The 27,939-nt window shown below is 45.5% G+C and overlaps 1 protein-coding gene and 1 pseudogene across 1 annotated transcript in view; one reads left to right on the forward strand and one right to left on the reverse strand.

The window, feature by feature from the left end:
• Positions 1–27,939, forward strand: part of ECE2 (endothelin converting enzyme 2) — a 248,765-nt gene that overhangs the window by 199,989 nt on the left and 20,837 nt on the right. The window contains exons 11-17 of the mRNA XM_086944454.1: positions 1,626–1,736; positions 6,832–6,930; positions 7,215–7,292; positions 7,849–7,952; positions 12,048–12,158; positions 21,061–21,128; positions 26,429–26,619. Coding sequence (XP_086800580.1) covers positions 1,626–1,736; positions 6,832–6,930; positions 7,215–7,292; positions 7,849–7,952; positions 12,048–12,158; positions 21,061–21,128; positions 26,429–26,619 — 762 coding nt within the window. The remainder of the gene's footprint in view (positions 1–1,625; positions 1,737–6,831; positions 6,931–7,214; positions 7,293–7,848; positions 7,953–12,047; positions 12,159–21,060; positions 21,129–26,428; positions 26,620–27,939) is intronic.
• On the reverse strand, positions 8,657–8,920 carry LOC147684098 (cytochrome c oxidase subunit 6B1 pseudogene; annotated as a pseudogene).

Below are 27,939 nucleotides of genomic sequence, written 5' to 3' on the forward strand. Positions count from 1 at the left end.
GGGCGGTAAGCATACAAGTAGACCATCCACCAGGGGCTACATGACCCGCTCCCATGACGGTATATGGTGCTTAGTGATGCAAAGCTGCTCAAATGGCAGAATGGATCTACGCCACATACCACCAAAATCCCGAAAAGTTATTCAAAGTGGGGAGAACAAGCAAGGAACTGCACAAACCCCTCCTCTCCCCAGGATTCTGTCCAAAGCCTCATGAGTTAAAGTCATCCTAAATAGAATTCTTGGATTTGCATGTAATCTTAACACCAGATGAAAGCTTACCAAATTTCTTCATACCTTATATGAGAGTTTTAACTTTGCAGTTGTGATTATCAGACAATGCATTGGTGAGAAAGGTTAGTGATGTTTGCCAAGAGGCTTGTGGATCAAGGCCTCCTCGAGCTTATCAAAGAGATACTTCTTCTTGTGACAGGCCTGGCAGGTGTATTTCCTTGCGTGCTGGCTCTGACCTAATGCAGCAGATACTTTCTCCCAAGTTACATTTGTGCTGAGTAGTTGGCAACTTCATGTGTCAGCATCATAAATGCACTACAGGACCTGACACTATGCTACAGGCTTCCCCTCATGCCTCACATTGTCTGTTGGGAGAAAAACTCCATTGGCATCCTTAAAGAAAGCCTCTTCAGTGCCCTGCGAGGCTATGAAAAGGTTCATTAAGAGCCTTTGAGTGCATCAGAGTTTGTGGCTTGAGAGACTGGGAGTTTCCCTGAGTCCTCTGAAGGTTCGCTTGCTTGCTGCTCATTTAATCTGCAGTGCACCGCATCCCATGCGGCCACTTCTTCTAAACCAGGCAACCATAATGGAATGCCAATACCCACAGTGTATCATTGTTTTATCATTCCAAGATGGCCGACATATTGGTTCTAAACGTGGTGAAACATTAAAACAATGATAGACTAAGTACAATATCTCTGCAAGACAGACACCCACTGCTTTATTTATTTTCATTATTACAAGCATATGGCTGGTGTGTTTAGATGGCAGCATGTTTTCTTTTTTCTACTTGTATTCTTTTAATTTATCTTGCATCTGTTGCTGCTGTGTGTTTTATGGTGGTTGTATCAGAGCGCAAATGCAATAATGAATCAGTGGATGGATGAATGGATACTTGAGGGCAAAGGTCAGTGACAAAGTGCACGTATGATGACTTATTGAGTACCTAAACTCATTAAAGATACAAAGGCACTTTCAGTCGTAGGCCAAACTTACTGGCATTGCCAGTGTTTGTTAAATGGGCTATACTTGTATTTGACTTGTAGCTTGCCCAACTCTCTACCAACAGCCTTTCACATTCCCCTGTAGTACTGGACATTAACATCTTCACATGACATGGCATGTAAAGCGCTCTGATACCCGCACAGGTCTAGTTCGCGCTATATAAAACCTTCAAATATATAAAATAAATAAAGGGAAAGATGCCCAAAAACAGAAACATGCTCTCACAAATTCTAGCAGAGCCCTCACATGGGCTGGTTAGGTTTAGGGAGAGCCTTTGTCCCAGTCTTTGCATGGGTGAAGCCATTGGAGTATAACAACGCCTGTAACTAGACTCTTTAGTGATTTCTTGCTGAATATGTTATAAATTGTTCTATTTTTCTCTCCATCAGTCGTGTACGCCTCGTTGGCAGACCTGCATCTCTAACACGGATGACACTCTGGGTTTCGCCTTAGGATCCCTGTTTGTGAAAGCGACATTTGACAAGGACAGCAAAGAGATAGTAAGTCTGCTGGTTGTGCATGTGCCAATCTGTTTCCACTATCATCACCTCCCTTCCAGCTGTGAAGATGTTTGACTGATCTTTTTCTGAGCTTGATAGCTCGTCATTCACATCAGTCCAGGTTAGCACCCTGGAGAATGCAAAGGAGAATTAATCTGTTAGGAATTTAGGAGACTTCCTGAGGGATGCCTTAATCTGAAACGTTTACAAGGAAGGGGCAGGGCCAGTCTACCTTGTTTTTCTCAAAATCACAAAATGTTGTGTTATGCTATGTGTACTTGTAAAGCACACAGTCACCTGTGAGGGTAGCCTGGCCATCAGCAGGTGTGTGTGCCTGGCCCTGCCTACGGTAGGTTGGTTCATTGAAAATCCAGGTCTTCAGCTTCTTGCAGAATTCAAGAAGAGAGGAGGAGGCTTTGAAGTGAAGTGGGAGGTCATTCCAGGCTTTAGAGGTGACGTAAGAGAAAGCCTATTCTACTGATCTTGTTCTGAGTATGTGTGGGATGTGTGCGAGTCCTCAGAGCAGAGTTGCCAGGTGGTTATTGAAAGGAGATGCAGCTGCTCAGGTAGTTGGGGCCTGAGTTGTGAAGCGCCTTGAATGTGTGTATGAGTAGTTTGAATTGAGCACGCTTAAGTATCAGGAACAAGTGGAACTCATTGAGGTGTGGGGTGATGTGAGTTCTGTGTGAGAGGTTGAGGATGAGTCTAGCTGCCGAGGTATGGATGGTTTGTAGTCTCCTAGTGAGTTAGGCGTGAGTGACAGTCTTTCTAGTGTTGCTTGGGAGTCATTTGAAGCTCTTCCTCAGCATCTTCAGGGTGTGGAAGCAGGAAGCCGGAACTTCATTGTCTGGTGCATGTTCAGTTCGTTGTTGATTATTCTGAGGTTCCTGGCGTGGGTTATGGGTGTGGGTCCAAGTTTGGTCGGGTACCAGTTGTAGTTCCATGATGAGGTGTTCTTGCCAAGATCACTACTTGTGTCTTACCTGTGTTGTGCTTGAAACCTTTGCCTTTCATCCAGTTAGCATCTTTGCTCAATCAGGGGTGAACATGTTTCTTGTGTTGGGGGTCTTCTCCCAGAGGGAGAGAATGAGTTGCATGTGGTCAGTGTAGGAGAGGATGTTGTTGTTGTGTGCGCGGATGATGTAGGGATCATGTATGCGTTAAAGAGGGTGGGGCTCCCCGTTGGCCAGATTGCGAGGAGATGTCGCCAGGTGGAAGGAATTGCTGATTTCTATGTTCGGACGTGCGGTTCTTTTCAAGATGATGGCCCTCCCTTGCTTTCTTTACGTTCTACAAAACTCCTTTGACCCGGTGCCTCCGTCGTACTTCAACTAGGTGGAATCTCTACAGCGCGGCCTGTTGTGGGTGGGGAGACCGCGTATCGCCTTATCAAAACTGATGTTGCGCTGTATGATGGAGGCATCGGTCTTCCTAATATCAGGAAATTTTATTGGGCGTCTCAGCTGGCTCCTATCAATCATGCCATTTATGGCTCACCGGTTGATCCGGGTTACGCTATGGATCGTGGCCAGGTACCTGGTGGAGAGTATACTAGAGTTTTGTACGCGAGGTGAGGTCGTTTCCCATTGGTGGGTCCTCCATTGACGGCGACGAGGGTATGGCATGAGGCCAACAAGGCCCTCAAATGGGAGGGACAAATAACGCTAGCTACGCCTCTATGGAGCTCAGAGAAGCTGGGTACTCTTTGGAAGACGAAGGGGTTTGACCGGTGGGATTTGATTGGAATCACTAAAGTGCGAGATGTGTGGGGTAAAGATAGGGTATTGATGTTTGAGGAGCTGCAGGCCAAGTATCAGCTGCACGAAGCGGAACGGTTTAGATACCTTCGAGTCAGCCACGCCATACATGCTGTGGATCCTAGTGGTGTAACACCGCCAGTGGCCTCCCCGTTGAAGGATAGATTGCTAGATGTTATTTACCCACCAAGGCGATATCGCTGACCTACAGGAAACTTATTAATCACTCCGGGGACCCCCTGGTGCGACTAAGGGAGCAGTGGGTGGCAGATGGCTTGGTCCTAGGCGAGGAAGATTGGAGGGAGGCGGTCTCATCCCCTAGGGTAGTGGCGGTCCAGATGAGACTCCGCTTGGTCCAGCTACGGATTCTTCACCGTTCCTACACCACAGGCCCTGGTTGTTTGAAAATGGGGTTGGCTGTATCTGGGGATTGTCGGAGAGGGTGTGGAATGCCTGGTACGTTCCTCCATATCATATGGGAGTGTGAGAGGTTCCGTGACTTTTGGACCAGGATACATTTGAAGATGAGTGAAGTCTGGGGAGTGCGGATTGAGGTGGAGGCGCGCCGTTGTTTGTTGAATGTCTGGGAGCCCTCCGACCTCTCGATTTATGGCAAACTCTGGGTCACCCTTGCTTGTGCGATAGCTAAACGTAACATAGCACAGCTCTGGGGTGCGACTCAAGCGCCTCGGGTTGGGAAATGGATGGAGGACCTCGACTGGTTCATGTTCCGGGAGAGATCCGTGTGTGTGTCGATTGAACGGCCCCGCAAGTGGGGCAAAGTCTGGGGAGCATGGAATGCCTTCAGGGGTGATATCTGTACCCCACCTGCTGTAGATCCCGACAACGTGGAGCCGGAGGACACCTAAGCCCAGTCTTTACATTTTTATTCTGCTAAATTATCACTAGTGGAGGTCTATGTTCTCACTGTATACATCGGCAGTCAATCAACGTACTCTGGTCGGTTTTTGTAATGTGTCATGTATTATTATTGTTTAATAAAAAGATGTTTTAAAAAAAAAAAGAGGGTGGGGCTGAGCGATGAACCTTAAGGCACTCCGCAGGTGAGTTTGCAGGCTTCTGAGGAGTAAGGTGCCAGGTAGACAGCTTGTGTTCTATCCGTTAAGAAGTATCTACAAGCAAGCAGAGGACCACGAGAAGCTGTATTAAGTAAATGCATACATGGTGTAAGTTTCTGTATACAATGCTGTTGCAGCTTGGGCAAACCAATGGAGCACAGGCAATGCAATATTAAAAGCAGTGATCTGCATATATGCACACAGTGACTGTGACGGACTGAAGAGCAACATTCACGCTGTCATAGAGGTGGTTCACTAACCACTCTGTAATATTTTATAGGCTAGTTAAATATGTTTGAGGATCCCGGCAAGGGGGTATGCAACGTCCCGGTGGCACCCGCCCTCCTGGGGTACTTCGCTCCCCTAAAATGCTGCTGTCCCTCTGGCTGGACTCAACCCCTCAAGAAAGGACCGGATGCACATGTGCAACTCCTGTTAGTACGGCCTTGACTGCGGTGATGTTGTTTGCAAAAGTTTGGTTGCTTGCAGCATTCTCAGAATGAATATGTCGGTGTGGCAGCCCTAAACAATCTGTGCAGCATCTCCTCTCTACTTTCTATGATTATTTAATTACATATGTGGCTGTGATTTCTGATCCAAATGTAAACCATTGCTTCTCACCAAAGGCTATGTTAACCCCTTGCGTGCGCGGTGAATTTTCACGCCGTGCGGGAGTTTTTATTAGTGGGCGGGATTTGGACGGCCAGGGGCCGTCCTCCGCACATGCCCACCGTGATGCGTGACGGCTCCTGGCCATCACGATCATGCAAGGGGTTAATGTGGTTCTCACCGGTGCATTTAACCTACCTTAGTACTAGTTACATCAAATAACATAACAGTCTTATTGCTGGGTTTTATAATCTAAACATCCATTGGTATGGGTCTCTGACAGCACCCTTAAAATCCAGAAATATCAATCTATAGAACAGAGTGTGTGTATTGAAACAGAGGAGCGGGCAATGACTACATCGGGGAAGAGTAGGTACAGATAGGGTAAGGGATAGAAACAGGACAGAGAAGGCAACAAATCAAAGCAGAGTGAAAGAAACCAGTAACTGGTAATGGAAACTAGTTTACCAATAAGGTTGTACACAAGTAAAATCAGCATGACATTGATGCGGAAACTCATTGGGGCAGATTCACAACTTCTGGCGCATCTCTGCAAATCAGCAGGGATGCGCCAAGAAAGATGCGTCACGCAAAACTACCCGTGCGCCACCATGGATGCGCCGCATTTACAATGAAAAAACAAGTTGATGGACAGAATGCAGAACAATGTCATACATTTACCCAAGTACAGAGATCTGGGCCTAAATCCATTGTTTTTTGCTCACCAAGCCACCACAGTTCAGATATGGCCATATGCAAATCAGCTCTGACCCTGTGCCTCGTGGGAACAGTCCAGCCCGAACTGCCAAGCCATGTCTTCCCTGGACCGGAATCAAGCATCCTAGGACCGGTTTCTGGCTATCAGCCGTCTTCAGCCAGGATAGCTTGACTCCAGTGGCGTGGAGAGCACGCGACTCACGTCTGAGCATACCCGTCCCATTCGGGGTGACCAATGCAAAAACAACAGTTGATGGACAGAATGCAGAACAATGTCATACATTCACCCCAGTCCAGAGATCTGGGCCTAAATCCCGACTGAAACTCGGCGGGAATAAACGCTAACAGGGCTACTCTCTATTATCTAGTAAATCGCTAAAACGTTTATCGGCATTAAATTTAGCGATAACCAGGTATTTCGCCAGTTCCATTACGCCTGATAAAATCACGACTTAGCAATGTTTCGCATGGGAGGTGGATCATAATGCTAGATCCACCTCTCCCTATTTACAAGGTTTTCTCTAACTGTTGGTTATATCGCTGGCATTCCTGTGATATTTCATTCCTATCGCCGCTTTTCCCGGGGTTTCTATTGCCTCGGCGATGCGCGTTGTAAATATTGCGCTGACCGGGTGATAGAATCTTGCGTCAGGCGGCGTTAGATTTCTGCACGCTATATGCGGCCAGCGATAATTAACGCTGCTGCTTGCTGATATGCCCCATAGGAACTATAAACTAACATAAAAGAGACCAGAACTGCAGGGAGAATAATAAAAGAATCAGAAAGAGACTTGCATTGCTATAAAGACATAGTAATCAATGAGGGATCCATGCAGTTTGTTTTAGGGTGGGTAAGCAGATGCAGACATTGGACCTACAATAATTAAATCTTGTACGGGACATTGTTGCTGAAATTCATTCCCTCACTTGCAGGCTGAAGGGATGATCGCAGAGATCCGTACCGCCTTTGAGGACACTTTGGATAGACTGCACTGGATGGATGATCAGACTCGACGTGCCGCAAAGGATAAGGTGAGCTCCCCTCCTCCGTAGATGCCCATATTGACTAGCGCTTAATTATGACAGCCTTCCATGTATTGTACTGGTGAGGTGTCATCCTTTGGGGAACAGAAGCATGAGTGGCCACACAACCTCTCCCATTGTAAAGGAATGCAGCGGGTTTGCAATCTGGATGGGTCCCATACATTTACCCAAAATAATTATGCTTCTCCCCAAACCCAGTAATTGTGGAACACTCTGCTGCAAGTCATGTCGGTATACGTTTTCTAACATCTTAACGTCTGACCCTCTTGCAGGCTGATGCCATCTACGATATGATTGGATTCCCTGACTTTATCCTGGACACAAAGGAGCTGGACGACGTCTACGATGGGGTGAGCGCACGCATCTCCATCTCACAGGGAACACACCAGCTGGTGCAAGGGTAGTGGAGTAATCACGCGCACCCCACATATCTTGCATCGCAGCTTGTGGAAAGAGGACAGGGTACCAGTGTTTGGGGTTCATAGAAGATTACATACCTTGAGTGTTGTGAGGAAGAGCACTTGGATCAAAGACCTCTTTCCCCTCCAATTATCATTGATGGAAGGGGAGCTCTTCGGTTAGAGGCTTTCAAAACACCTCATTGGTTTGGGTGGGTGTTAGGGTGCATGTGTCTTTCCATGAGTGCCTGCACACATGTGTGAGATGTCTGCACGTTTGTGTACAGTACATGCATGAGTGCCACTGGGTACAGTAGCTTCACTTATATGCATCTGCACATATGGGTAACATCTATGAAACCCAACCCATCACAGACAGCTATGTGGGTGGGTTATAAGCCGATCTTGGGCCTGGCATGCTCCCTAATTCAAGTATCTTTGGTTGTTGCAGAGGAACTTTAAGGTATTCTCTTTGCTCTTATACAGTCTCTCTTCTATCTCTTTGCAGTATGAAGTTTCAGAGGATTCATTTTTCCAGAACATGTTGAGTTTTTACAACTTCTCTGCAAAGGTGATGGCAGATCAGCTTCGGAAGCCACCTAATAGAGACCAGTAAGAAATCATCAGCCCCACGGGGAAGGATGGGGAGTTAGTAGTCAATGCGACTATATATTTCAAACAGCTGACTTGATAAGGATGCCTGGCCGGAAGTTGGTGATGTTGAGACAACTAAAAACTGTCTGGGAGGAAGTCAAATTAGGGATTTTGCCCTAGAATTTGTGCTATTATTTTGCTGTTTTTACATCCTGTGTGGGTTGGCATGCTCACAGACTTATGTGGGTGTCTCTAGACCCACTTCATGGTTTTGCTATATGCACTTGTGCCTTTGTTTATTCTCAATTGTTGGCATGTTTGTGTTAGCACTTGCCTGTTTTCTTTGTCTATGTTCACACATGCCTGTGTTTTAATGTCTTTATTTTCATATGACTATCTGCATCTTCACAGGGTAGCCCGCTTCATCCATCTTATGCATTGTTCTTGCCTTTTTTATCATGTTGTTTATGTCACAGTCTTCACATTCCTTCTTGTGTTCTTTTTTTTAAAGAGCAGCACTTTTATTGACTTTGTTCGTTAGCTTTGTGTAATTGAGGGCTTCACCTTGGCTCAAATGGTCCATTTGCACATTTACTCGCATTATGAATTCTTACATTTGATCCAACAGACTATCACAACCAATAAAGAGAACCATTCAAACTAAGTGTTCTGCATTGTGAAACATTGCTTAAAAATCTTCGTTCTCTGTAGCAATTTTGTGCTTAAATGTTCCCAGGAAGCGTGCAAGCTGCTCTCTCCTCATCCCATTTCTCCACCCGTGAGACAGGACACAAGCATTTGTACGCTTTAAAATACCATTCACAAGGCTTGGTAATATCTGTTCCTTAGCCACTCAGCGTATTATTGCATTGGTAGTAGTCGCGATAATTTTGATAGCAATTCCTTGACTGGTTAATATTTGGAAAGCCGGCGTCGAACGGTGCAGTTTTGAAGTTCTCAATCTTGGTCAGGATGTCATCTGCCATGTTTCACATACAAAGTATTGTTCTCTTCCTGCACCGGCCGATCAGAGTCCGCTGCTGTTGCCCTCAAAGTCACTTTAAGGAAGTGGACTTATGCACATGTAAGATTAGTGTGGGCATCTACAGTCTCAAATGCTTACCTGTTTTATTCTCACATGATTGGTGCATCGGTAGAATAATGTTCATGCTTGCATCTGGATCCTCATAAGTGTGCGCATGTGTCTCATCACAGAGGTATATTATGTTGATGTTACAGTCTTTGTGCAGAGCTTGAATAAGGCTACTTACAGTTTTGCCCTGCCAGTTCATAATGTTCTGACCCCACTAACCATTCCCTTCAATCGAGAGTCGGAAACTATAAGTTCTGAGAAGGATTGAAGAGTTCTCCTTGGGACTTATCTAGATATCCATGTGTTTTTTCATTGCCTATCCAGTCCACCATGTTTTGTGTTGTATTCCTGAGGACACCGGTACCCAGTATAAGTTGATGTGGATTAATTGTTTGCCCATCACTACTGTCTTTAAAGGTGAGCTCTGAATCTGTTGTTGTCACTGCGTTTGTTTCTGACCAAGCAAGTCTTGTGAGAGGTATATATATATATTACCTTAGACACCCACATTACCATATTTGGCGGTGATCCTATACTATTGGTAAGCTGACAGTGTACTTTAAGGCTCCACATTGTGCTCTCACTATGCAGTTTAAACCATTTAGTCCCCTTTGTGATCTTTGCTTTAGAAATATAAAACTCTGGTATTACTCAGATTTTTTTTAAAAAAATCAAAAAATGGGACTGATCCCTGCTAATGTTCATCCTCAGTTCCTCGAACCCCCTGCCTCAAGGTACTGGAGCTGTTCTAGATCACCGAATAGTTTGAAAGTGACTTAAGACTTTGCTGCTCGCAGGGCCCAGCAGATTTCTCTTTCATTTAAAGGCATCGCCATCACAGCGGTTCATGTAAATACATTGAAAGTTTGACAGATGGTGCCTTCAAGCTTCCTCTATTTTCTTTTTACAAAAAGAGAATCCAAAGGAAGGATTTTCTTTTTGAAAGTAAAAATTGACCCCTTGTCATGGAAGATTGAGGTCATTTTGCTGTTTTCATTGACCGTTACCGCCAGGTTTTACCCGGCAGTGATGGACATTGAAAACTGGTCATGTATGCTCCCACTCTAAATAGAGTGGGCAAACACATAAACAAACCTCAGATGGCCATAATCTGTGGGTCCACAAGAAATGTATGTGGCGGTGGAGATGGAGTAGTCTCTGCCATCTACTTACTGAAGTTCCGCCGAACTTGAAATAAGTCGTCTGGAACTTCACTTTGGTGAAGAGGGTCCTCCGTAACCAGTGGACAATCAGGCACTAAGTTTCATGCTAACCCACCACCCTCTGTACTAATGAAAGTTGAAGAGCGGTACCTGGTCTCCAGAATGTAAAGACTTTTGATCACTCTGCCCAGACCTTCTCCGTTATCTTTGGTATTACTCAGATCATGCGGGACATGACGTGTTGTGTTCAAAGGGAGCTCTCTTCAGCTTTGTCCCGGTGAGGGGTGTGGACTGCCTTAGCAGGTACCAATCATGTTTCATTGATGCTTTAGTTAGTAGATCACAGCCTTTTGCAAGGAGCTTCTGTGGAAAGGAATGAAGGAAATGGGTCAGAGATCTAAGAGTTTAAGATAAGAGTTTTACAGCCTTGTTCATGAAGCCGTAATCGGCTCGCAAAGGGCCAGATTCTGAGAATCTGGCCCTTTGCGAGTGCGATTTTTGCATTTGGGATTCTTCATCCCAAATGCAAAAATCGCTAATTGCGAGCTTGCAATTTTGCGAGGAATTACATTTAAGGAATCTCTATTTGAGATTCCTTAAATGTAATTCATCATCCAATTTTGTTTTGCGAATTCGCAATTTCTGGCCGCAATTTACCGCGAGGTCAGACCTCGTGGTAAATTGCGAAAACTCAGAAAAATGCTTTTAAATGCATTTTTCTGAGTTGCATGTTACACACACATGTCCTTTGGACATGAGTGTGTGCAAAACCTGTGTAAAATTTCATTTGAGGGGTGCTACAGGGTGTCCTTTGGACACCCCTGGCACCCTTCAAATTGCTATCTTATTTGCGATTAGCTAATTGCTAATCGCAAATAAGGAATACTCCCCATTCATTCCTATGGGCCTTTTGGCCCATAGGAATGAATGGCGAGTTATTCCTTATTTGCGATTAGCAATTTGCTAATCGCAAATAAGGATTATGTAGGAATCGCATTTCTTTATGCAATTCCTACATGAATCCCGTTTTGCGAGTCCTTAATAGCGATTCGCTATGAATCGCTATTAGGGGCTCGCAAAACGGGAGAATGATGAATCAGGCTGTAAGATCCCAAAGTTAGATATTCTTTTTGTCAAACAATTTCAGCCTGCTCTAGGGGATCGAATAGGTTGGCCTCAGAAAGAGATCGAGACTAGTAATACGTTTGGACATTCGCAATAATGTTTGTGCTGAGATGTTATGCGCAGAAGTGCACATGAAAGTGAATAAATTCCTTTAATGGTTTCTTTGGTGTTGAGCTTCAATACTTCTAGATGCAAATTAAGGTGCTGGGCTCAGTAACATTTGACCAGTCCATATTGCTGAGGGCTGTGGATGTTGCCAGACAGTTCACCTCTGATGGTTGTGTCCTCCTAAGCCTTTATCAGCTTATACAACCATATTGGCACTTGTGCTCTTATTCCTGGGGTTATGCTCCTAAACCTGTGTTCTTCACTGCATCCACATTTGTCCTAATCATCTCATGTTAGTGTGAAATTGACTGAATCCTCACATACCCATCATTAATATCTGTTTTTTCCCATAATCTGTGGTTCATCCAGGTACTTGCCCTCTCTGTACTATAATTTTAGTTTCCTTCTATGCTTGTGTCTTTACTTCACCTCAGCAGACTTGCCTGGTTTGTTTCTAGCCTGTGTGAGCCTTTGTATGTCCTTCTATTCCTGTGTCGGGTGGCTGGGTTCCTTTCTTATCAGTGTAAGTTTGACTTAGTCTGGTGTCTGCGACCTATCTTACCTGGATGGTGTCCACCTATGATGTGTTGGTGCCTACTCATGCCACTTCACTTGTTCTTTTAGGTGGAGCATGACTCCTCAAACTGTCAACGCTTACTACCTCCCAACCAAGAACGAGATTGTCTTTCCAGCTGGGATCCTACAGGCCCCGTTCTACGCCCCTAAGCACCCCAAGTGAGTCTGGTACCTTTGCTTCATGATGATGAGCGATTGTTTTGGGTGGGAGTGAAAATGTATCCTAGCTGCTGTAAAGTAGCCTCCTTGGCAGTCCAAGTTTGTTGCTTGTTCGCTTGGACCTTCATATCTTTGTACCATTAGAAGACATGCTCACTTTCCCTCCTTAGTAGATCAAGCTTCTCGAGAAGGTGATGGCCTAAGGTTTGGGTGAAGGAGAGATGACCACAGGGTGCTTAGGAGACGTGCAACAAAAACGTGTGGGTTCAGAGGTCCACCCTTTTAGCTCTTTAGTTCTTGCCCTTTTCTTTCAGAAAGCAGCTCCACCTGGCAAATTGTCGGAGGCCCAGCTAGTCCTTCCCCCATATCTTACAAAGATTGACATGTGCACACTAGAGCGCTACCTATTGTCAATGTTGGCCAAACACTCCACCAGTGGGCACTGGGCATGCTCTCCCACAACACAGGACTGACTCTGGGTGCCTTGTCACTCACTCACTTGAAAACTAAATATGTTCTGATTGTCATAACCATTATTTGTTGAAAGGCAAAAGGTAACCATATTGCCCTACATGTCCTGAATGTTGTGCCCTAGATCCCAGACAGCCCAATGTCATTTAATAAGAAAGTCTGTATTCATTGTACAACAGTTATATATAGTTCAGCAACAGGAAACATGAAGTTTATAATAAAGGCAAAACAGTGGCAAAACGAACACGTTTCTCCAAACCTCATCCAGCATTTGTACATTCCAGATGTCTCTATAGTCCCCATGTTCTCAATCAATTCTTCTTCTCCGGTCCCATTCCCAACTTTTACACGTACCTACATCAGATCATTACATCCCTGCCTATATTTTCATAAAGTGCTTTGGATGTCCTTTACTTTCAGACTTAGAGTCTGATTACGATCTTGGCGGACAGTGTTACTCCCTCACAAACATGACGGATAACGCGTCCGCCAAATCACAATTCCATTATATCCCATGGAACTTGTAATTTGGCAGACGGGATATCCGTCACACTTGTGACAGAGTATCCCATCTGCCACGATCGGAATAATCCCCTAGTTTTTCATAGAGCTTATAAGGGTCCATCCTTTTCAACTAATTTCCCTCATTGTTGTGGAATGTTCTTTGCAGATTGCAACTTTGTCCCTTTTCCCAACTAGCAAGGGTTGCATCTGATAAGATATAACATATTTTGTCAGCTCCAGCTCTCCACAGATCCAAAGGAGAGCCATTTAGGTTTAAGCATGTGCTCTGAACTACTACCCTTGCAAGTATTTCAGAGCGCAATGCCATTTTAGATATATCGCCACATGCCCTGCCTCGAATTGAATTCCTTAAAAAAAAAATTCTTGTTGTAACGTACAAAGTGCTAGAAAGTACATGTGAAGGGTGCACCTACATTATCAATCAAACATCCCACCTTAGCAGTGACTTGTCTGGTGGAAGACAAGAGATCTAGTATGACTAATATCTTCTTCAATAGAAGATAAAAACTGGGAGCTGGAAAGCATCTGCAGGACAAGAACCCATTTACTAAAAAACATTACCAAAAATGTTTATTATAAAATTTGTCACCACAGCTCCTTTTATTTGGGGAAAACACTGTAAACTTCTCTCTCACCACACTTGACATTTTCCTGTACAGGTCACACCTTGTCCAGTCTACCCCTGCATACACATTTGCAGTTATGATTTTCTTGATAAGATTTTTGTGATTGTGGGCTCTTGGTTAAGAGGTGGATATATTTACACAATGTTACCTACACCATAAGATTCCATCTCTTGCATGTCTGACAGATACTTCACACAAGTCATAAAATAGAAAGGTTACAAAAAGTGAGAAATCATGATTATTTTTCTCAAATTTCATGAATGGTGTGAAATATGGTTTACCTGAATCTCCCTACAAGTTTTCATGCAAGGCCATACTAGCTTCTGCAAGACATATTCTGCTTAAACTAGTCTCAGATGAACAACAAATTATGTAAAACAAAGTTTTGCCATATTCATGAGGTTTTGCCAATTTTGCATAATGGGAAAGTTGTGAATTTCAAAAGTAGCGCGAGTAGAATTAAACTTTTACCCAGGCCTCATTACAACTCAATACCTACTCTCTTCGAGCACTAACTGTGCTCTTGTCCTTTGTTACAATCTTTAAAACATCCCCGCCTCCACATAAACTTGTGCCACTCACATATACCCTTCCCCCAAGGTTATTTACCAAATTATGGTTCCTCCTTTCACTTGCCATTGCCCATCAGGTCAATAATTCCATCTAACACCCATAAAATATTTGCTAAATCAATTGACCCCATAATCAGCCGGTAGCTACTCTCTTCCCTTTTTCTCTAATCCTTTGTGGTAAAGCCTAGTTGTAATGTATTACATTGCATTGCACTGGATTGGATTCTCACATTTATAACACTCCTACTACCCTTCTGTGGGGGTCTGAATCTCTTGTGTACAGGGATAGCATGCCCCACTATGTAGGGTGTGTAGTTGGAAGGGTGTTGATTTTGATTTGATCTTGTGTGGGAAGTCTTTCTATGTTGTGCATGATGACCATGGAGATGCGGTCATCCTGTTATGGGATGCATGAAGTGTGAGAGATAGGCCGCGCAGTTTATGCGTTTCCATAAGCTGAAAGATTTGAACATCTCTGCTGGTCCTTTTATGATATTTCTTATGATCAGTCCAACTAGTAAGTTACTAAGCTGGGTTGTCCATTCTGAGATGTTTAGTTTCAAATGTATGGTCCTGGGCAGGCATAGGTTGGTGTAGAGATCTGATGTGGTTTATTTGTTACTATCATTCCATGTACAATTGTCATAGTGTGTAGATAGTTGGTGTCTACAGTGGTTGAATAAATTAGAGTCCTCCATTGGCCAGTGGTAAATGGCACAACTCTTCCTTATTACACACCTGATCTGAAAGAGACACGTTAGTGATAAATTCCTTACCTTAGAATATCCCCAGGCATCAGACTGGATCCGGAAACTTTTGCTTAGCAGTACACCTGCTTGTCAGTAGGTGGCGTCCTGCGCTCCGCGTCCGTCGCAGCGTCGTATGCGCTGAGATGATGTCACGGAGACTACTTAGGCACCACCCATGTGCGCTGGCGTCAGTTCTTTCTTATTCTGCGCCAATAAGCGCTGATCCAGTTAAGGCACGTACCCTAGTCATTTTTTGACTATCTTTTTGGGACTTTTGTCTTGTGCTGGTTTCTCTGGTGCTACTAGGAATGCCTGGTTTTAAGTCTTGTGGGACCTGCCGTCAAAATATGTTGGTGGCGGACCATCATGTCGTCTGTCTCTACTGCCTGGAGTGTGACCATGATGCCTGGTCTTGTCTGGACTGTAGGGCTATGGCCCCGAAGGCCCTGCAGGAGCGGCGCCGGAAGTTGTTAGAAGTTTGGCACTCGTCCCCGCGCCGTTCCAGATCCAGGGGTCGGTCCCGTGACCGCTCACGAAATCGTCACCACCACTCCTCTTCCCCTTCGGATTCAAGTAAGAGACGGCTCAAAAAAAAGTTAAAGAAGCATTTTCGCTCTCCGACGTCCCCCCGTCGGTCCCCGGCCTACCCGCCTTACCCTGGTTCGTCTGCGACTCCCTCACAAATGCAAGAATTTCTTGCTGCTATGGACCACCTGTTAAGGCCTCGGTCTACCGCTGGTGCGCCTTGGGGCCCAGCGGTCCCGTGTCCAGGTCCTGCTGGTCCGTCGACTCCTTCAGTGGATCCAGCTCCGGCGTCGCCAGCGGCTCCGGTTCTGGTGCCGCAGGATCCTGCGCCCCTGGCTCCGGCCTCGGTGCCAAGAGACCCATGCTGCCGGCTCCGGCCTCTGCGCGGCCCTCGGCTCTGCGAGGTCCCATGCTGCCTGCTCTGGCCCTGGCACCGCCCTTCGCTATGCCCACGGTGCCGCAGTTGATCCCGCTGGTTCCGCCTCTGCCCCGGTTCCCGGAGGGCTTGTCCCCGCCTGGGATCCGAATTGGGAATTGGCGCCGGCTCGGCCCCGGCTGGCGCAGTTCCCGGCGCCGTTCCGGCACCGTTTATTCCTTCACCGGTCCCTGCCCGGCCGCCGAGGTCTGTGCCTTCGGGGCTAGCGGAGGAGGAGGACTGAGAAGGGTTTGAGGAGCCACTTGCTTGTCAGTGTGATTCCGAGCAGGACTGGGTGGATGACTTGGAGGAGGCCGGTGGCCTCGACGTCTCTTCCGATCCGGGGCTTGCCTCCCCCCCGCCCACTATAGGGGAAGGCGCCTCGTATACGGTGGTGCTCTGTCGGACTGCTGAGGTCCTTAATCTCAATCGTCCCACGGTGACCCTGAAGACAAATCTCCTGACTGAGGTGCTCCAGCTGGCGTCCACTTCCTCCGAGCCGCTGCTGCCCTTTAATGATGCCCTCACCGAAGTCTTGTTGGGCACTTGGTCACGGCCCGCCACGGGGCCCCTGTGGATAAGAATGTCGCCAGGCATCATCGCCCGGCGCCGGGTGACCCTGCCTTTGTGACCACCCATCCTACACCCGAAAGTGTGGTCATTCAAGCTTCTACGTCCCAGAGTGCCTTTCCCACGGCTCCGCCGGATAAGTACTCTAAGAGATTGGAACAGTTTGGCAAGCAGTTATTCTCTTCAGCCTGCTTAGGACTGCCATCAGTAAACACTGCATACCTTCTGGGCCGCTATTCCCATGCGGTGTGGGATTCCGTGGCTGAGGTTTTACCCCGGTGCCCGGAAGAGGTCCACACTGTGCTGTCTCAAGCTGTGGCTGAGGGCAAGGATGCGGCTAGGTTCGCCATTCGTTTTGGCTTGGACACAGCGGACTCCCTTGGTAGGGCAATTTTCACGACCGTGGCGCTTCGGTGCCAAGCCTGGCTGCGGTCCACTGTGTTCTCCCTGGATGTTCAGAGCTCGCTCATGTACATGCCTTTTGACGGCACCCGCCTGTTTGGTGATAAGGCTGACACGGCACTGCAGCGTTTTAAGGACTCTCGAGCTATGGCCAATTTCTTGGACCTTTCCACCACGCGCCCGGCCACGTCCACATTTTATTCCTTTCATGGCCATGGCAGAGGCACCCCTGGCCGTTCGTTGAGCCAAAAGCCAGCGCAGAACCAGACTCAGCGGGTTCATGGGCGAGGAGGTTGCTGTGGTGGCTCCGAGGGCCGGCGTGAGGTTCAGTCCACCTCCGCCCGCGACGTCTACCTTGAAGCCTTCCTAGTCTTAGCTTCGGGTCGCATCCCACGCCAGTGGGTGGCAGGATTCGCCATCACCTTCCCCATTGGCGTTCTGTCACTTCTGACAAGTGGCTGTTGCCACTCATCCGGAGGAGCTAATCCCTACCCTTCGAGTCTACCCCCACGGCCATGCCACCTCAGTTCCACCGCATGTCGAAAGGATCACTTTGTGCTTCACTAACAGGAAGTCACTGCCCTCTTGGCCAAGGGGGCCATTGAGCGTGTTCCTGCGCCGGAAGTAGGTCATGGTTGTTATTCTCACTACTTTCTGGTCCCCAAGAAGGACAAAGGGGGCTTGCGCCCCATCTTGGACATCAGGGACGTCAATCGCTTCCTCTGGAAGGAGAAGTTCAAGATGTTGACTCTGGCTCAGGTCTTGACTGACCTCGACCCTGGAGACTAGATGGTAGTGTTGGACTTGCAGGACACATATTTTTGACATTCTCGTCCTGCTGGGCCACCGGCGTTACCTGCGGTTCACGGTAGGCCAGGAGTATTTTCAGTTTGCCGTGCCCCCCTTCGGCCTTACCAGTGCCCTGCGGGTGTTCACGAAAGTGATGGTGGTGGTCGCAGCTCATCTGCGCAAGTTGGGGATTTGTCAGTCTTCCCTTACCTCGCCGACTGGTTGTTGGAGGCGGGCTCACCCCAGTCAATCGTCAACCACCTTCAAACTACGGCCGGCCTCCTGCATTTGCTGGGGTTCTCCATCAACGTGACGAAAGTCGCACCGGAGTCCCTCTCAGATGCTCCTTTTCATCGGAGCGGTTCTGGATTCGACGCAGTTTTGGATTTATCCTCCCGAGCAGGGAGTCCGGGATATTCAGGCTATGATTCTGATCTTTCAGCCTCTATCCAGGGTTTTGGTCAGGTTGACCCACCGGCTCCTGGGCCTGATGGCCTCCTACATCCTGCTGGTACAACAAGCTAGATGGCATATGTGGGCTCTGCAGTGGGACTTGAAGTTCCAGTGGGCACAGCATCAGGGCAACCTGTCGGATCACGTCCAGATCTCAGAGGGCACTGCACAGCACTTGCAGTGGTGGCTCACAAATCGCGATTGGGTCAATGGCAGATCCCCTCCCTTCCCCAACCGGAGTGAGCACACATTGGTGACGGATGCGTCTCACCTGGGATGGGGAGGCCACTTGGGAGAGGCGGAGATCAGAGGCCTCTGGTCTCCGGCGGAGTCCCGGCTCCACATCAATCTTTTGGAGCTTCGGGCGATCCGACTTGCACTGAAGGCATTCCTTCCCTCTGTCCGGGGAAGTGTAGTGCAGGTATTCACTGACAACACCACCGCCATGTGGTATTGCAACAAACAGGCCGGGGTGGAGTCCTGGACCCTATGTCAAGAGGCTCAACGCCTCTGGACATGGCTGGAAAATCAAGGCTTTTACCTTGGTGGTTCAACACCTGGCAGGTTCTTTGAACGCCAGTGCAAACGAACTCAGCCGCCGGTGCATGATGGATCACGAATGGCGTCTGAACTCGAACTTGGCACAAGGTCTCTTTCTGCAGTGGGGAGAGCCTTGGTTAGATCTATTCGCCACCGAAGAGAACGTGCAATGTCATCAGTTCTGCGCGTTGGAATTTCCAAGGCCGCACTCGATCAGCGACGCTTTTCGGCGCGAGTGGAGTTGCGATCTGTTGTACGCCTTTCCGCCTATACCACTTCTGCCCAGAGTGCTGAAGAAGATTCGGCGTGACCGGGCTCAAGTCATTCTTGTGGCTCCGCACTGGGCACGAAGATACTGGTATCCCGAGCTACTCAGCCTCCACCTCCATGCACGGAGATTGAGCGGCAACAGTTGACGGCTTTCCATCTCCCCCTGAAGTCTGTGATGTCATTCTGGCAGCCAGGTGTCCCTCCACTAAAACCGTATACGCCTGCAGGTGGAACAAGTTTATGACATGGTGCGCAGCTAAAGCTGTGGATCCCCTTTCTGCCCCTCTTTCCGAGGTCTTTCTGTTCCTCCTTTCCTTGGCCCAGCAGGGCTCTGCTCTGGGCATTGTCAAAGGTTATCTTTCTGCCATCTCTGCCTAAGGCTCCCTGATCAACCTTCTCTTTTTAAGTCCATGGATGTTAACCTTTTCTGAAAGGCATTACGCACACGTTTCCTCCTGTGCCGTTTATAATGCCTCAATGGGACTTAAACTTGTCTTGACATATCTGATGTGCGCTCCCTCTGGGCCCCTTCATAACTGTCCTTTACGTCTTCTCACTCTCAAGTGTTTTGCCGTAGTGGAGCTTCCTGCAGACGAGTGCCTGGGTGACTGTTCTCCTGGACTCAGTGGGGATCCATTTGAAGATCTTTCAGAGCGAGCAGAGCGTTTGGAAGCAGGAGGGCGAGAGGGCATTGATTTGGCAGGTCATAGAGAGCGAGGAGTCTAGGATGATGCCGAGGTTGCATGTGTGGTCGGTGGGTGTGCACTCTAGCCTGTAGATTCTACTTGAAGGAGCAATTATTATTTCAAGGCCTGTCCCATGGTTGTGGGATGATGTAGTTATTTTGGAAGTTAACATGGTTTTACCTCTCTTCTGAAGTACAAATGCTCCAGCATTCTTTGAATCGTAGCTGGTAGTAAGTATCTGAGATGTGTGGTTTGTTCTGGAAAAGTGAAGCCTCAAATGGATTTCTTATAGTAAGGCGGTATGATCATCTGTGATGCAAGATTGCAGCAGTGTCCTATTCTGTTTATTTTGCTTGTATTTTATTGTTAGGTATAGTGGCCTATTTTTCATGGGAGGTTCTCTGGACAACGGAGAGCGCCTTGCACATTGCTGGAGTCTTGCATTCTCTTGGTTGGAGGCAGAGAAGGAATCTTTTGGCAGCGTGTTGGATTAGTTGTATTTTCCATATGATCAAACTGGGGCCATAAATGCACATGCTGTTGGCATAGTCAAACTTGGAGATTACAAATGTAAGGATAGCTTGAAGCTTTGGTTGGTGTCCAAGGTAAGAGAGTCCATGGGACTGAGAAGCAAAGATACACAAAGATGCACCAGGGATTGGAGCAGGGACAACACATCTGGCTGGAGTAGGAAGGATACACCAGGATAGATGCAAGAAGTATGCAGCAGGGGTTGGAACCTTAGAAGGGATGGAAAAGCTAATGAACTTGTGGATGGGTACACCATTGAAGGGAGGAGGAAGAATAGACCAGTAGTTGGAGGAGGAAAGTGGGTAGACCATGGCACAGAGCAGGGATGATACACTAGGAATTAAAACATAACATGGGGTAGATTTTTGTTTGGAAAGAATTTCTCTGTTCTTGATATTTCGATCAATAATAAATGTTTTTCTGAAACATATGTACCTGTGTAATGGTGTTCTGAGTGGGGAAGAAGCTAGAACATAGTGGCTGTTAATAGTGCTATACAAGATCTATCTGTTTTTTTCTTGGTAACATGAGCCTCCCTGCAACCATAGCTGAAGAGGCTACTTTTTAGAAATGTTTCCTGCATCAGTGTCTGGAGCAGGGAATGGAAACATCTGAAAGTTTTTAAAAAGCTTCGAAGGTAGGAGCATGAAGGATAAAACAGAGAAGTAGCGGGCGATTTATATTATTATAATTTAAGCAGTTCATGACAGTACAATCAGAATGCCTTCATGTGTGTGATGACATATGCTTCTTACTTCTACATCTCTTTTCCTTGCAGAGCTCTCAACTTTGGCGGCATCGGGGTCGTGATGGGACATGAACTAACGCATGCTTTCGATGACCAAGGTTAGAAATTAATAACATAGCAGTAAGCAGAGCTTACGGAGTTTCCGAGAGCAAGACATAACAATCACTCATGGTCCTAAATGTGGGAGGCTAGATTCAACATATAGGACCACATTTGGAAGAACACCTCTTACATCAGAGATTGAGGCTGGGCAATAGAATCAGTGTCTGAGAAGAAGGTTTGACCAAAACCATCACCTTCTCAGACTTCAAGGACAATAACATTGACCTCTAGAAAGGAGTCTGGGTGGGTGAGCTCAGCAGCAGGACAGATGCTTGAGCAGCTGACTCAGTCTCCAAGCCTGGTACTCGGTGCCTTCTGACCAGTCTCTGAATGAAGCATCCATTGCCTGTGGTTGACCTAGAATCTGCAGCAGGTACACTGGCACTCTGTGTGCTGTTGAGTTCAATGAATGTATGGGGAGTGATTTGGCTTTAAACAGATGCTGCTGAAGCTCCTGCTGAAGGCACCATCTGGGCCATGATTTCATGCTGACGTTCTATCTTCTGAATGGTCCAGCAAATGGCCCAGTGTTAATATCTATTAACAAAGCTAAACCTAATGTTTTATCATGGTATAGCAATAATTTAATTCCTTACATTTTGGGAGGCAAGGACTGCCCTAGCAAGACAAATAGTGCCCATGGGTAGGTGAGAAGTAAGATGCAGTATTCAGGATCTCCATTTTTCAAGCCTGATAGCAAAAGAGAAGGCAGCACACCCTGTGGGATTTGTAAGAGTTTTTGGCTGTAATTTGGTGCAATGATATTCTCTGTGTTCTGTAAAACATACAAGCTGGGTTAGTGAATTTTGGATTCATTTTAGAAATGTATTGGGATCTGCAACTGAAGGGCTCTGTGAAAGAACAAACACTGTTGCGGAATGTTAGTTTTGTTTAAATAAATAAGCCCTATTAATAAGACAATTTGCTTGTGCCACCTCCGAAATTCCAGAAATTATTATGCATTTTAATATAGGTAGCCCAAAATAAGGAAAATGTGCACAGTCCCAGAGGAAGGACGGATGGGTGGATGGGTGCAGAGCTTTGTTGCAGGTCAGACCTGGGTCCTAGCTGGTAGGATGCATGGAAGGGTTGGCACAGGACCTGGTCGCAGGCCAGGCCTTGCATCCAACCTGTTGTATGTGTGTATAGTTGTGGGCGGGGCCTGGAGGCAAATAAGGCCTAACTTCCAGTCTCTGCTGTACAGTGCTGAAGTCTGTGTGCTGTGAGAGCAGGATTCATGCAGGTTTGGGAGCAACCTTAATCACAGGCCATTCTCTGTGTCCAAAGGGTAATGGTATAGGAAAAATAAAAAACAAATTGGAATAACGGAAAAAAATTGAAATTTTATTAAAGACTCTGTTAATGTGAAGGGTTTAGAACAGTTACAAAATGTACACTGCAGTATGATTCTCAATAGTACATATACTCCAGTAAAGGACCAAGCATGTCCAAAAACATAGACAGAACCCACATGTAAACAAATACTACATTTACAGTAATGGAATATATACATATTCACAGACTGCAAAATAAATATAATGTTCGTTGTGGAAGAATATAACATTTGCAATATGTTGACACACAAGAGTACAGAAAACGTACACGTAGGTTACAAATTTACATCCAGAACACAAATAAAAGAAAAGCTAAGTGCAATGTTTTATACAGCAGTGAATGAATCCTTTCACTTTCCTCAGCCATAAGGGTAGTAATGTATAGGAAATTCAGTCAGTGTGTTGTACACTGCAATTTAAGTTACCTCCAGAAATTGGCGTACTTGTTAGTTCTCTCAGAACTCTAAATCTTATGCTATGTTCTTTCTCTGCACACAATATTGTCTATGTTGTTGGTGTACATTGTTTCGACTTAGGCAATACCCACCATTCCCACTATTTGATTAGCTTAGACAGTCACATTTAAGTTCTGCTGTGATTACTGTGCCCAAGTAGGCATGGCCTTAGCCAAACTGCAAATCACTCCCATAACTTCCAAATGCGTTAGGACTAGTCAGTAGTATTGGTGGATATAAAATTATAGACTTTTTATTTGGAGAGATGTAATTGTTCAGCCATTTTGTCATGTGTATCCACAGCAGTGACTTCATTGATAAAGATGCTACTTGGGATGTTATCAGTGGTCAAAAATGATTTATTTTGAGGTGCCACGTGATGTCATTTGAGATGTCATCAGTGATGTGTGTGTGAGTTTTGAGTGATCCACAACTCGCACCGTGTGCTGCTCATGACGTCAGATCTCAGATACCATCAACTGTGACATCACCGAGACATCTCAGATTACATAATTCATTGCATCGCTGATGAGAACACATTTGGCAGGTAAATACCGGGGTAAACAAGGACACATTGTCCGGTGGCACATCCACAGAAATCTTCGTTGTCTGATACTGCCAATTACAGCTGAGTGGGTTTACACCCAACTTGGAGTGAAAGTAGACCTTCAAACAGAAAGTATGTCTTTGGTGGTTTAGTGTTGGCACAGTGTTTTCATCGTGTATACCTCTGATAATCACATCATAGAATTATTTTTCTTCATAGAAATATATCGGAAAAGATCGAAATAATATATCTACTTTCTTCTGGGAAATCTAGCATTTTAACACAACCATAAGCCCAGATTCTTCTAAGATTCTTGAAAATATTATGTGGCAGAGCTGGGCTCAGCACACAGCTAAATGCCAAGTACAAAAAGAGAAATAAATAACGCTTTAGAAATGAATCCCCTGTGGTTTCCTTTCCTCTGCTGACACTCTAGGGTTTCTGAACAGTCAGTGTTTGAGTTGCAACCAGCCAAATTTCTGGCTGAATTACCTGAATTTAAGATACCATTTGGTGAAACTTGGCATTGTGTTACAAACAACCCGGGAAGTATGTTTAAGTCAGTGTGTATTCATAATCATAGAGAATATGCACTGCGCAGAGCAGTGCTTAATTTGTAACATTTTAAGTGCCAGGGCTGTGACCGAGAGGCCACTGCAGCTTGCATGACCCATTGTCCTGGTCATCACTGCCAAAACAAAGACTAACCATCTCTCTCGCATGTAAATGCGACAGTTCAGATTATTCCAGGTCCCCAAAGCTAAAGGAATGGCTGGGGAGGGAGGTATTTGCAATTTTAATGTATATTTTATTCCTAAACTACTGTTGTTCTGCTCATTTTTGAATGAGCAGAACAACATGAATTAGATGAACAGCGCCACCATGTGGTGGACTGTTCCAAGTATGGTGTTGACAATTAGGTGCCCGTGACAAGCACCGGAAACCAATTAAGTACCGGTGCTTAGCATTGGAAAGCCCCGGTTCAAATTAAGCACTGACGCAGAGACCAGGCTCTGAAGCAACTGTGTAGGAGTAGAGCTGAGCTGTGTTAGAAGGCAACTTGAGAACACTGCTTTTCATTTCTAATACCAGACAGCATTCTTCTACTTTATTGGCTAGGGAAGCTCTTGAAGCATGAAAAAACGTCAGTCCTGGTTTGATTGATTGATTGATTTTATTAACAGTTTGATATCATGCCAATAAGGCAACACAAGCTTTTCATATACATATAGATCCAAATTACACCCTACAACTTCAAATAAATCTCCAATCAATCTAAAAACATGGCATTGATTTTATACAAAATACCATTACCTGTATATGGAATCAGATCATAAAAATGACATCATACAAATATATTGATACAAAAATACTATTATTAAAAATGAGCAACCAAGAGATATCATTCCTTTCATACAAGATAAACCCCTAACAATACAGCATGAAAATATATTTGTGCAAAGAGGCTATAATTGTGCAATAAATACCATTGCTTTTATGCACAAAAACATGGTTATACAACATATAAATATATTTGTACTAAAAATGCTATTATAACTAAAGGGCTTCAAAAGATCGCTACATACCTGGCTAAAGGCAGGAGGCATAACTGTAAAACATGATCTAGTTTGTTTCTCGCCCTTAATTGACATTATGCATCTTGACATTTGGCAGTAATTAAAGGAATAATTCAGACATCATGAGTTTTTTTGTCTTTTTTGTAGAAAAAAGGGTCATCCTTCCTGCATTCCAGGAGAAGTAGATAACCTTCGAACATTGTCGAAAGTTCATAAGCTTGACAATTGGTTGAAAGTATAGTGCCTCGCGTAATTCAATGAAATGTGAATGACATCTCATATTATGGATACTAGACACCAAGAAAAAACTCTAGCCATGCAACTTCTTTACAGCCCTTGCCCAGTGCCTTCACAAAGGGGAGGCAGAGCTGGCACTGTTTGTTAATTAACTGGCACCTAACACATCCTACCACTAGATGGTGTTAGATGTTGGAGCTGCCATGTTTTATTCATTCACCAAGGATATACTTCTATGCCTAGAAAGAGGGGCCACACAATTAAGCATTTGACCCAGGCTTTACAAAAACCTATTACTGCCCTTTATACTTCTAAAGGTGTGTCCTCTTGTATGCCTCAATTAGAATTTCTATACCTAGTACTTGAGTCTCAATCTTTGAGAACTGATCCTTTTTACAAATGATGAGGGATTTCTTTAACTAAATGCTTTGTAATTCAATACAGTTTTGATGAAAATAAAAAGAGGAAGTTTATTTGTGTTTCTTTAATCTGGTGATGGGATTGAATCTTGACATATCTACTTGCTATTTCAGATGTCCTAATCTGATTAATTAATAATGGGCCTGATTCACAGAACAAACTTAAGCCAAAATCCTAAACTTACTACCATTTTGGTATTGACAGAAGGCACTTACTCATTTTGGTATTGACAGAAGGCACTTACTCATTGATGAGTAAGTGCCTTCTGTGAATACCAAAATGAGTGAATGGTAGTAAGTTTAGGATTTTGTCTTGTTATTTCTGTGAATCGGGCCCACTGACTTCACTAACAGACTATCCAAACCAGAGACTGTAGGTTTTCAGTGAATTGAAGACTGTTAAACATAGTTTTCCTCTTACCCGAATAATTCACCCAAACAAAAAGTAGCAAAATAATATTACAGTGGGCAGGAAAATAGCAAAACTATTCTTGTGTGATGACTCACTGACTAGAATATTATTACAGATTTATACTGCTGTGATAACAGACATATTATACTCAGAAAAGAATTGAAAGAGGGTTCCTTCCTTACAAAGCAAGGCACTCCGTATGTATCAAGCCACTTGTTCGGAGGTCACTTCAATATGGCCCTGCACCGATCAAATAGTCGATTGTAGGGAACGATATGAGTGATCATAGAATCTTGATGCTGTTCTTTCCTGTAGGTCGTGAATATGACAAGGAGGGGAACCTGAGGCCCTGGTGGCAGAATTCATCTCTTGAAGCCTTTAAGAACAGGACGGAGTGCATGGTAGAGCAGTACAACAAGTACACGGTCAACAGCGAGCACATCAACGGCAAGCAGACTCTGGGAGAGAATATCGCCGACAATGGTGGCCTGAAAGCCGCATACCATGTAAGTACTGATGAACTCAATCTATGGCCATTTAGGTACTGACTGGCAATTTAAAATGTGTGAAGAACCTACAACTCCGCATGGAATTGTTTTACATTCCTTGGGACCAAGGAAACCACAATACCCAAATTTATAAAATTCGCCAGAGTGCAGGCAAACTTGGGTCACATATATTATTTCATCCTGAACCTCAAGGTCTCTTTCTGTGAACTGGGGGTTTCCTTTGCTCAATCCCTGGGGAAAAAGAGACCCTAATATCTTTCTGAATTGTGGCTCTGATCCAGGGACCTGGAAACTGTCCAAACAAAGATCTGGAAAACTCTATTTCTTTAAGTCTGGGTGAATATCAGGGTCTGAGGATTTTACACCTTCATTGCCCTAGATCAGGTTGTATTTATTTGTGCAGAGGAGAAGTATTTCTAATATGTACTCAGTAAAATCTAATTCTTTTTTTTTTTTTATAAAAACCTTTATTTTCGGTAAGCGCAGTACACAGCGTCTGCCTACAACCCGAACGGGCCGGCCGCTATGACCATGAACATCAGGATAATAGGTGTAGAGGCAGTACAGGCAGTACAGGGAGTAGCAACTAGTCAGTGTACAGGCACATTAGACAGGAAAAGCAAAAGGATAAAATAGGTTTAATTTTAAGATTTTGGTGAAAAACATCCAACAAACAAACCACACAAGCACATGGCGAAGAACGATTGCAGGGGCTCAAGCGGAGAGGGCAAGGGAACCAGTCTCTAAAGAATATTGTGACATATTTCTAGGGACGGGGGAGTGGTAAACAGAACGATGCAAAATATTACCATCGACAAACATCCGGAACGCCAACTACGGGGACAATGGGAAATCAGTGGTGTAATCAAATGGAGGAGTGCAAATATCCCCACGATACGCATTCCACTGGGACCAAATCCTGCCCCATTTCTTAGGACGACCCTGAGCTACATAGACCGTCTTCTCCCTGAACATGCACCAGTCCATGTTCTCCTTCCAAGCTGTTATCGCAGGTGGTCTATGGGAACCCCAGAGTTGAGCAATATCCCTCTTGGCAACCATGTTACCAAGAGTGACCCAGAAAGTCTGAGCAGCAGTACAGTCCGTGGGCTCCCAAACGTTGAGCAGGCACCGTCGGGCCTCAGGCAAGAGAGCAACCCCGGTGACCCTTTCCATGATTACATGCACTCTAGACCAAAAAGCAGACACCACAGGGCATTCCCAAATTATATGTAGAAAGGTACCACTCATGCCACAGCCGCGCTTACACAGCCCATCAATCGAGTAACCCATCCGCACCAGTCGCGTACCGGTCAC

Source organism: Lissotriton vulgaris, chromosome 11, assembly GCF_964263255.1.
Source record: "Lissotriton vulgaris chromosome 11, aLisVul1.2, whole genome shotgun sequence".
Lineage (NCBI taxonomy): Eukaryota > Metazoa > Chordata > Amphibia > Caudata > Salamandridae > Lissotriton > Lissotriton vulgaris.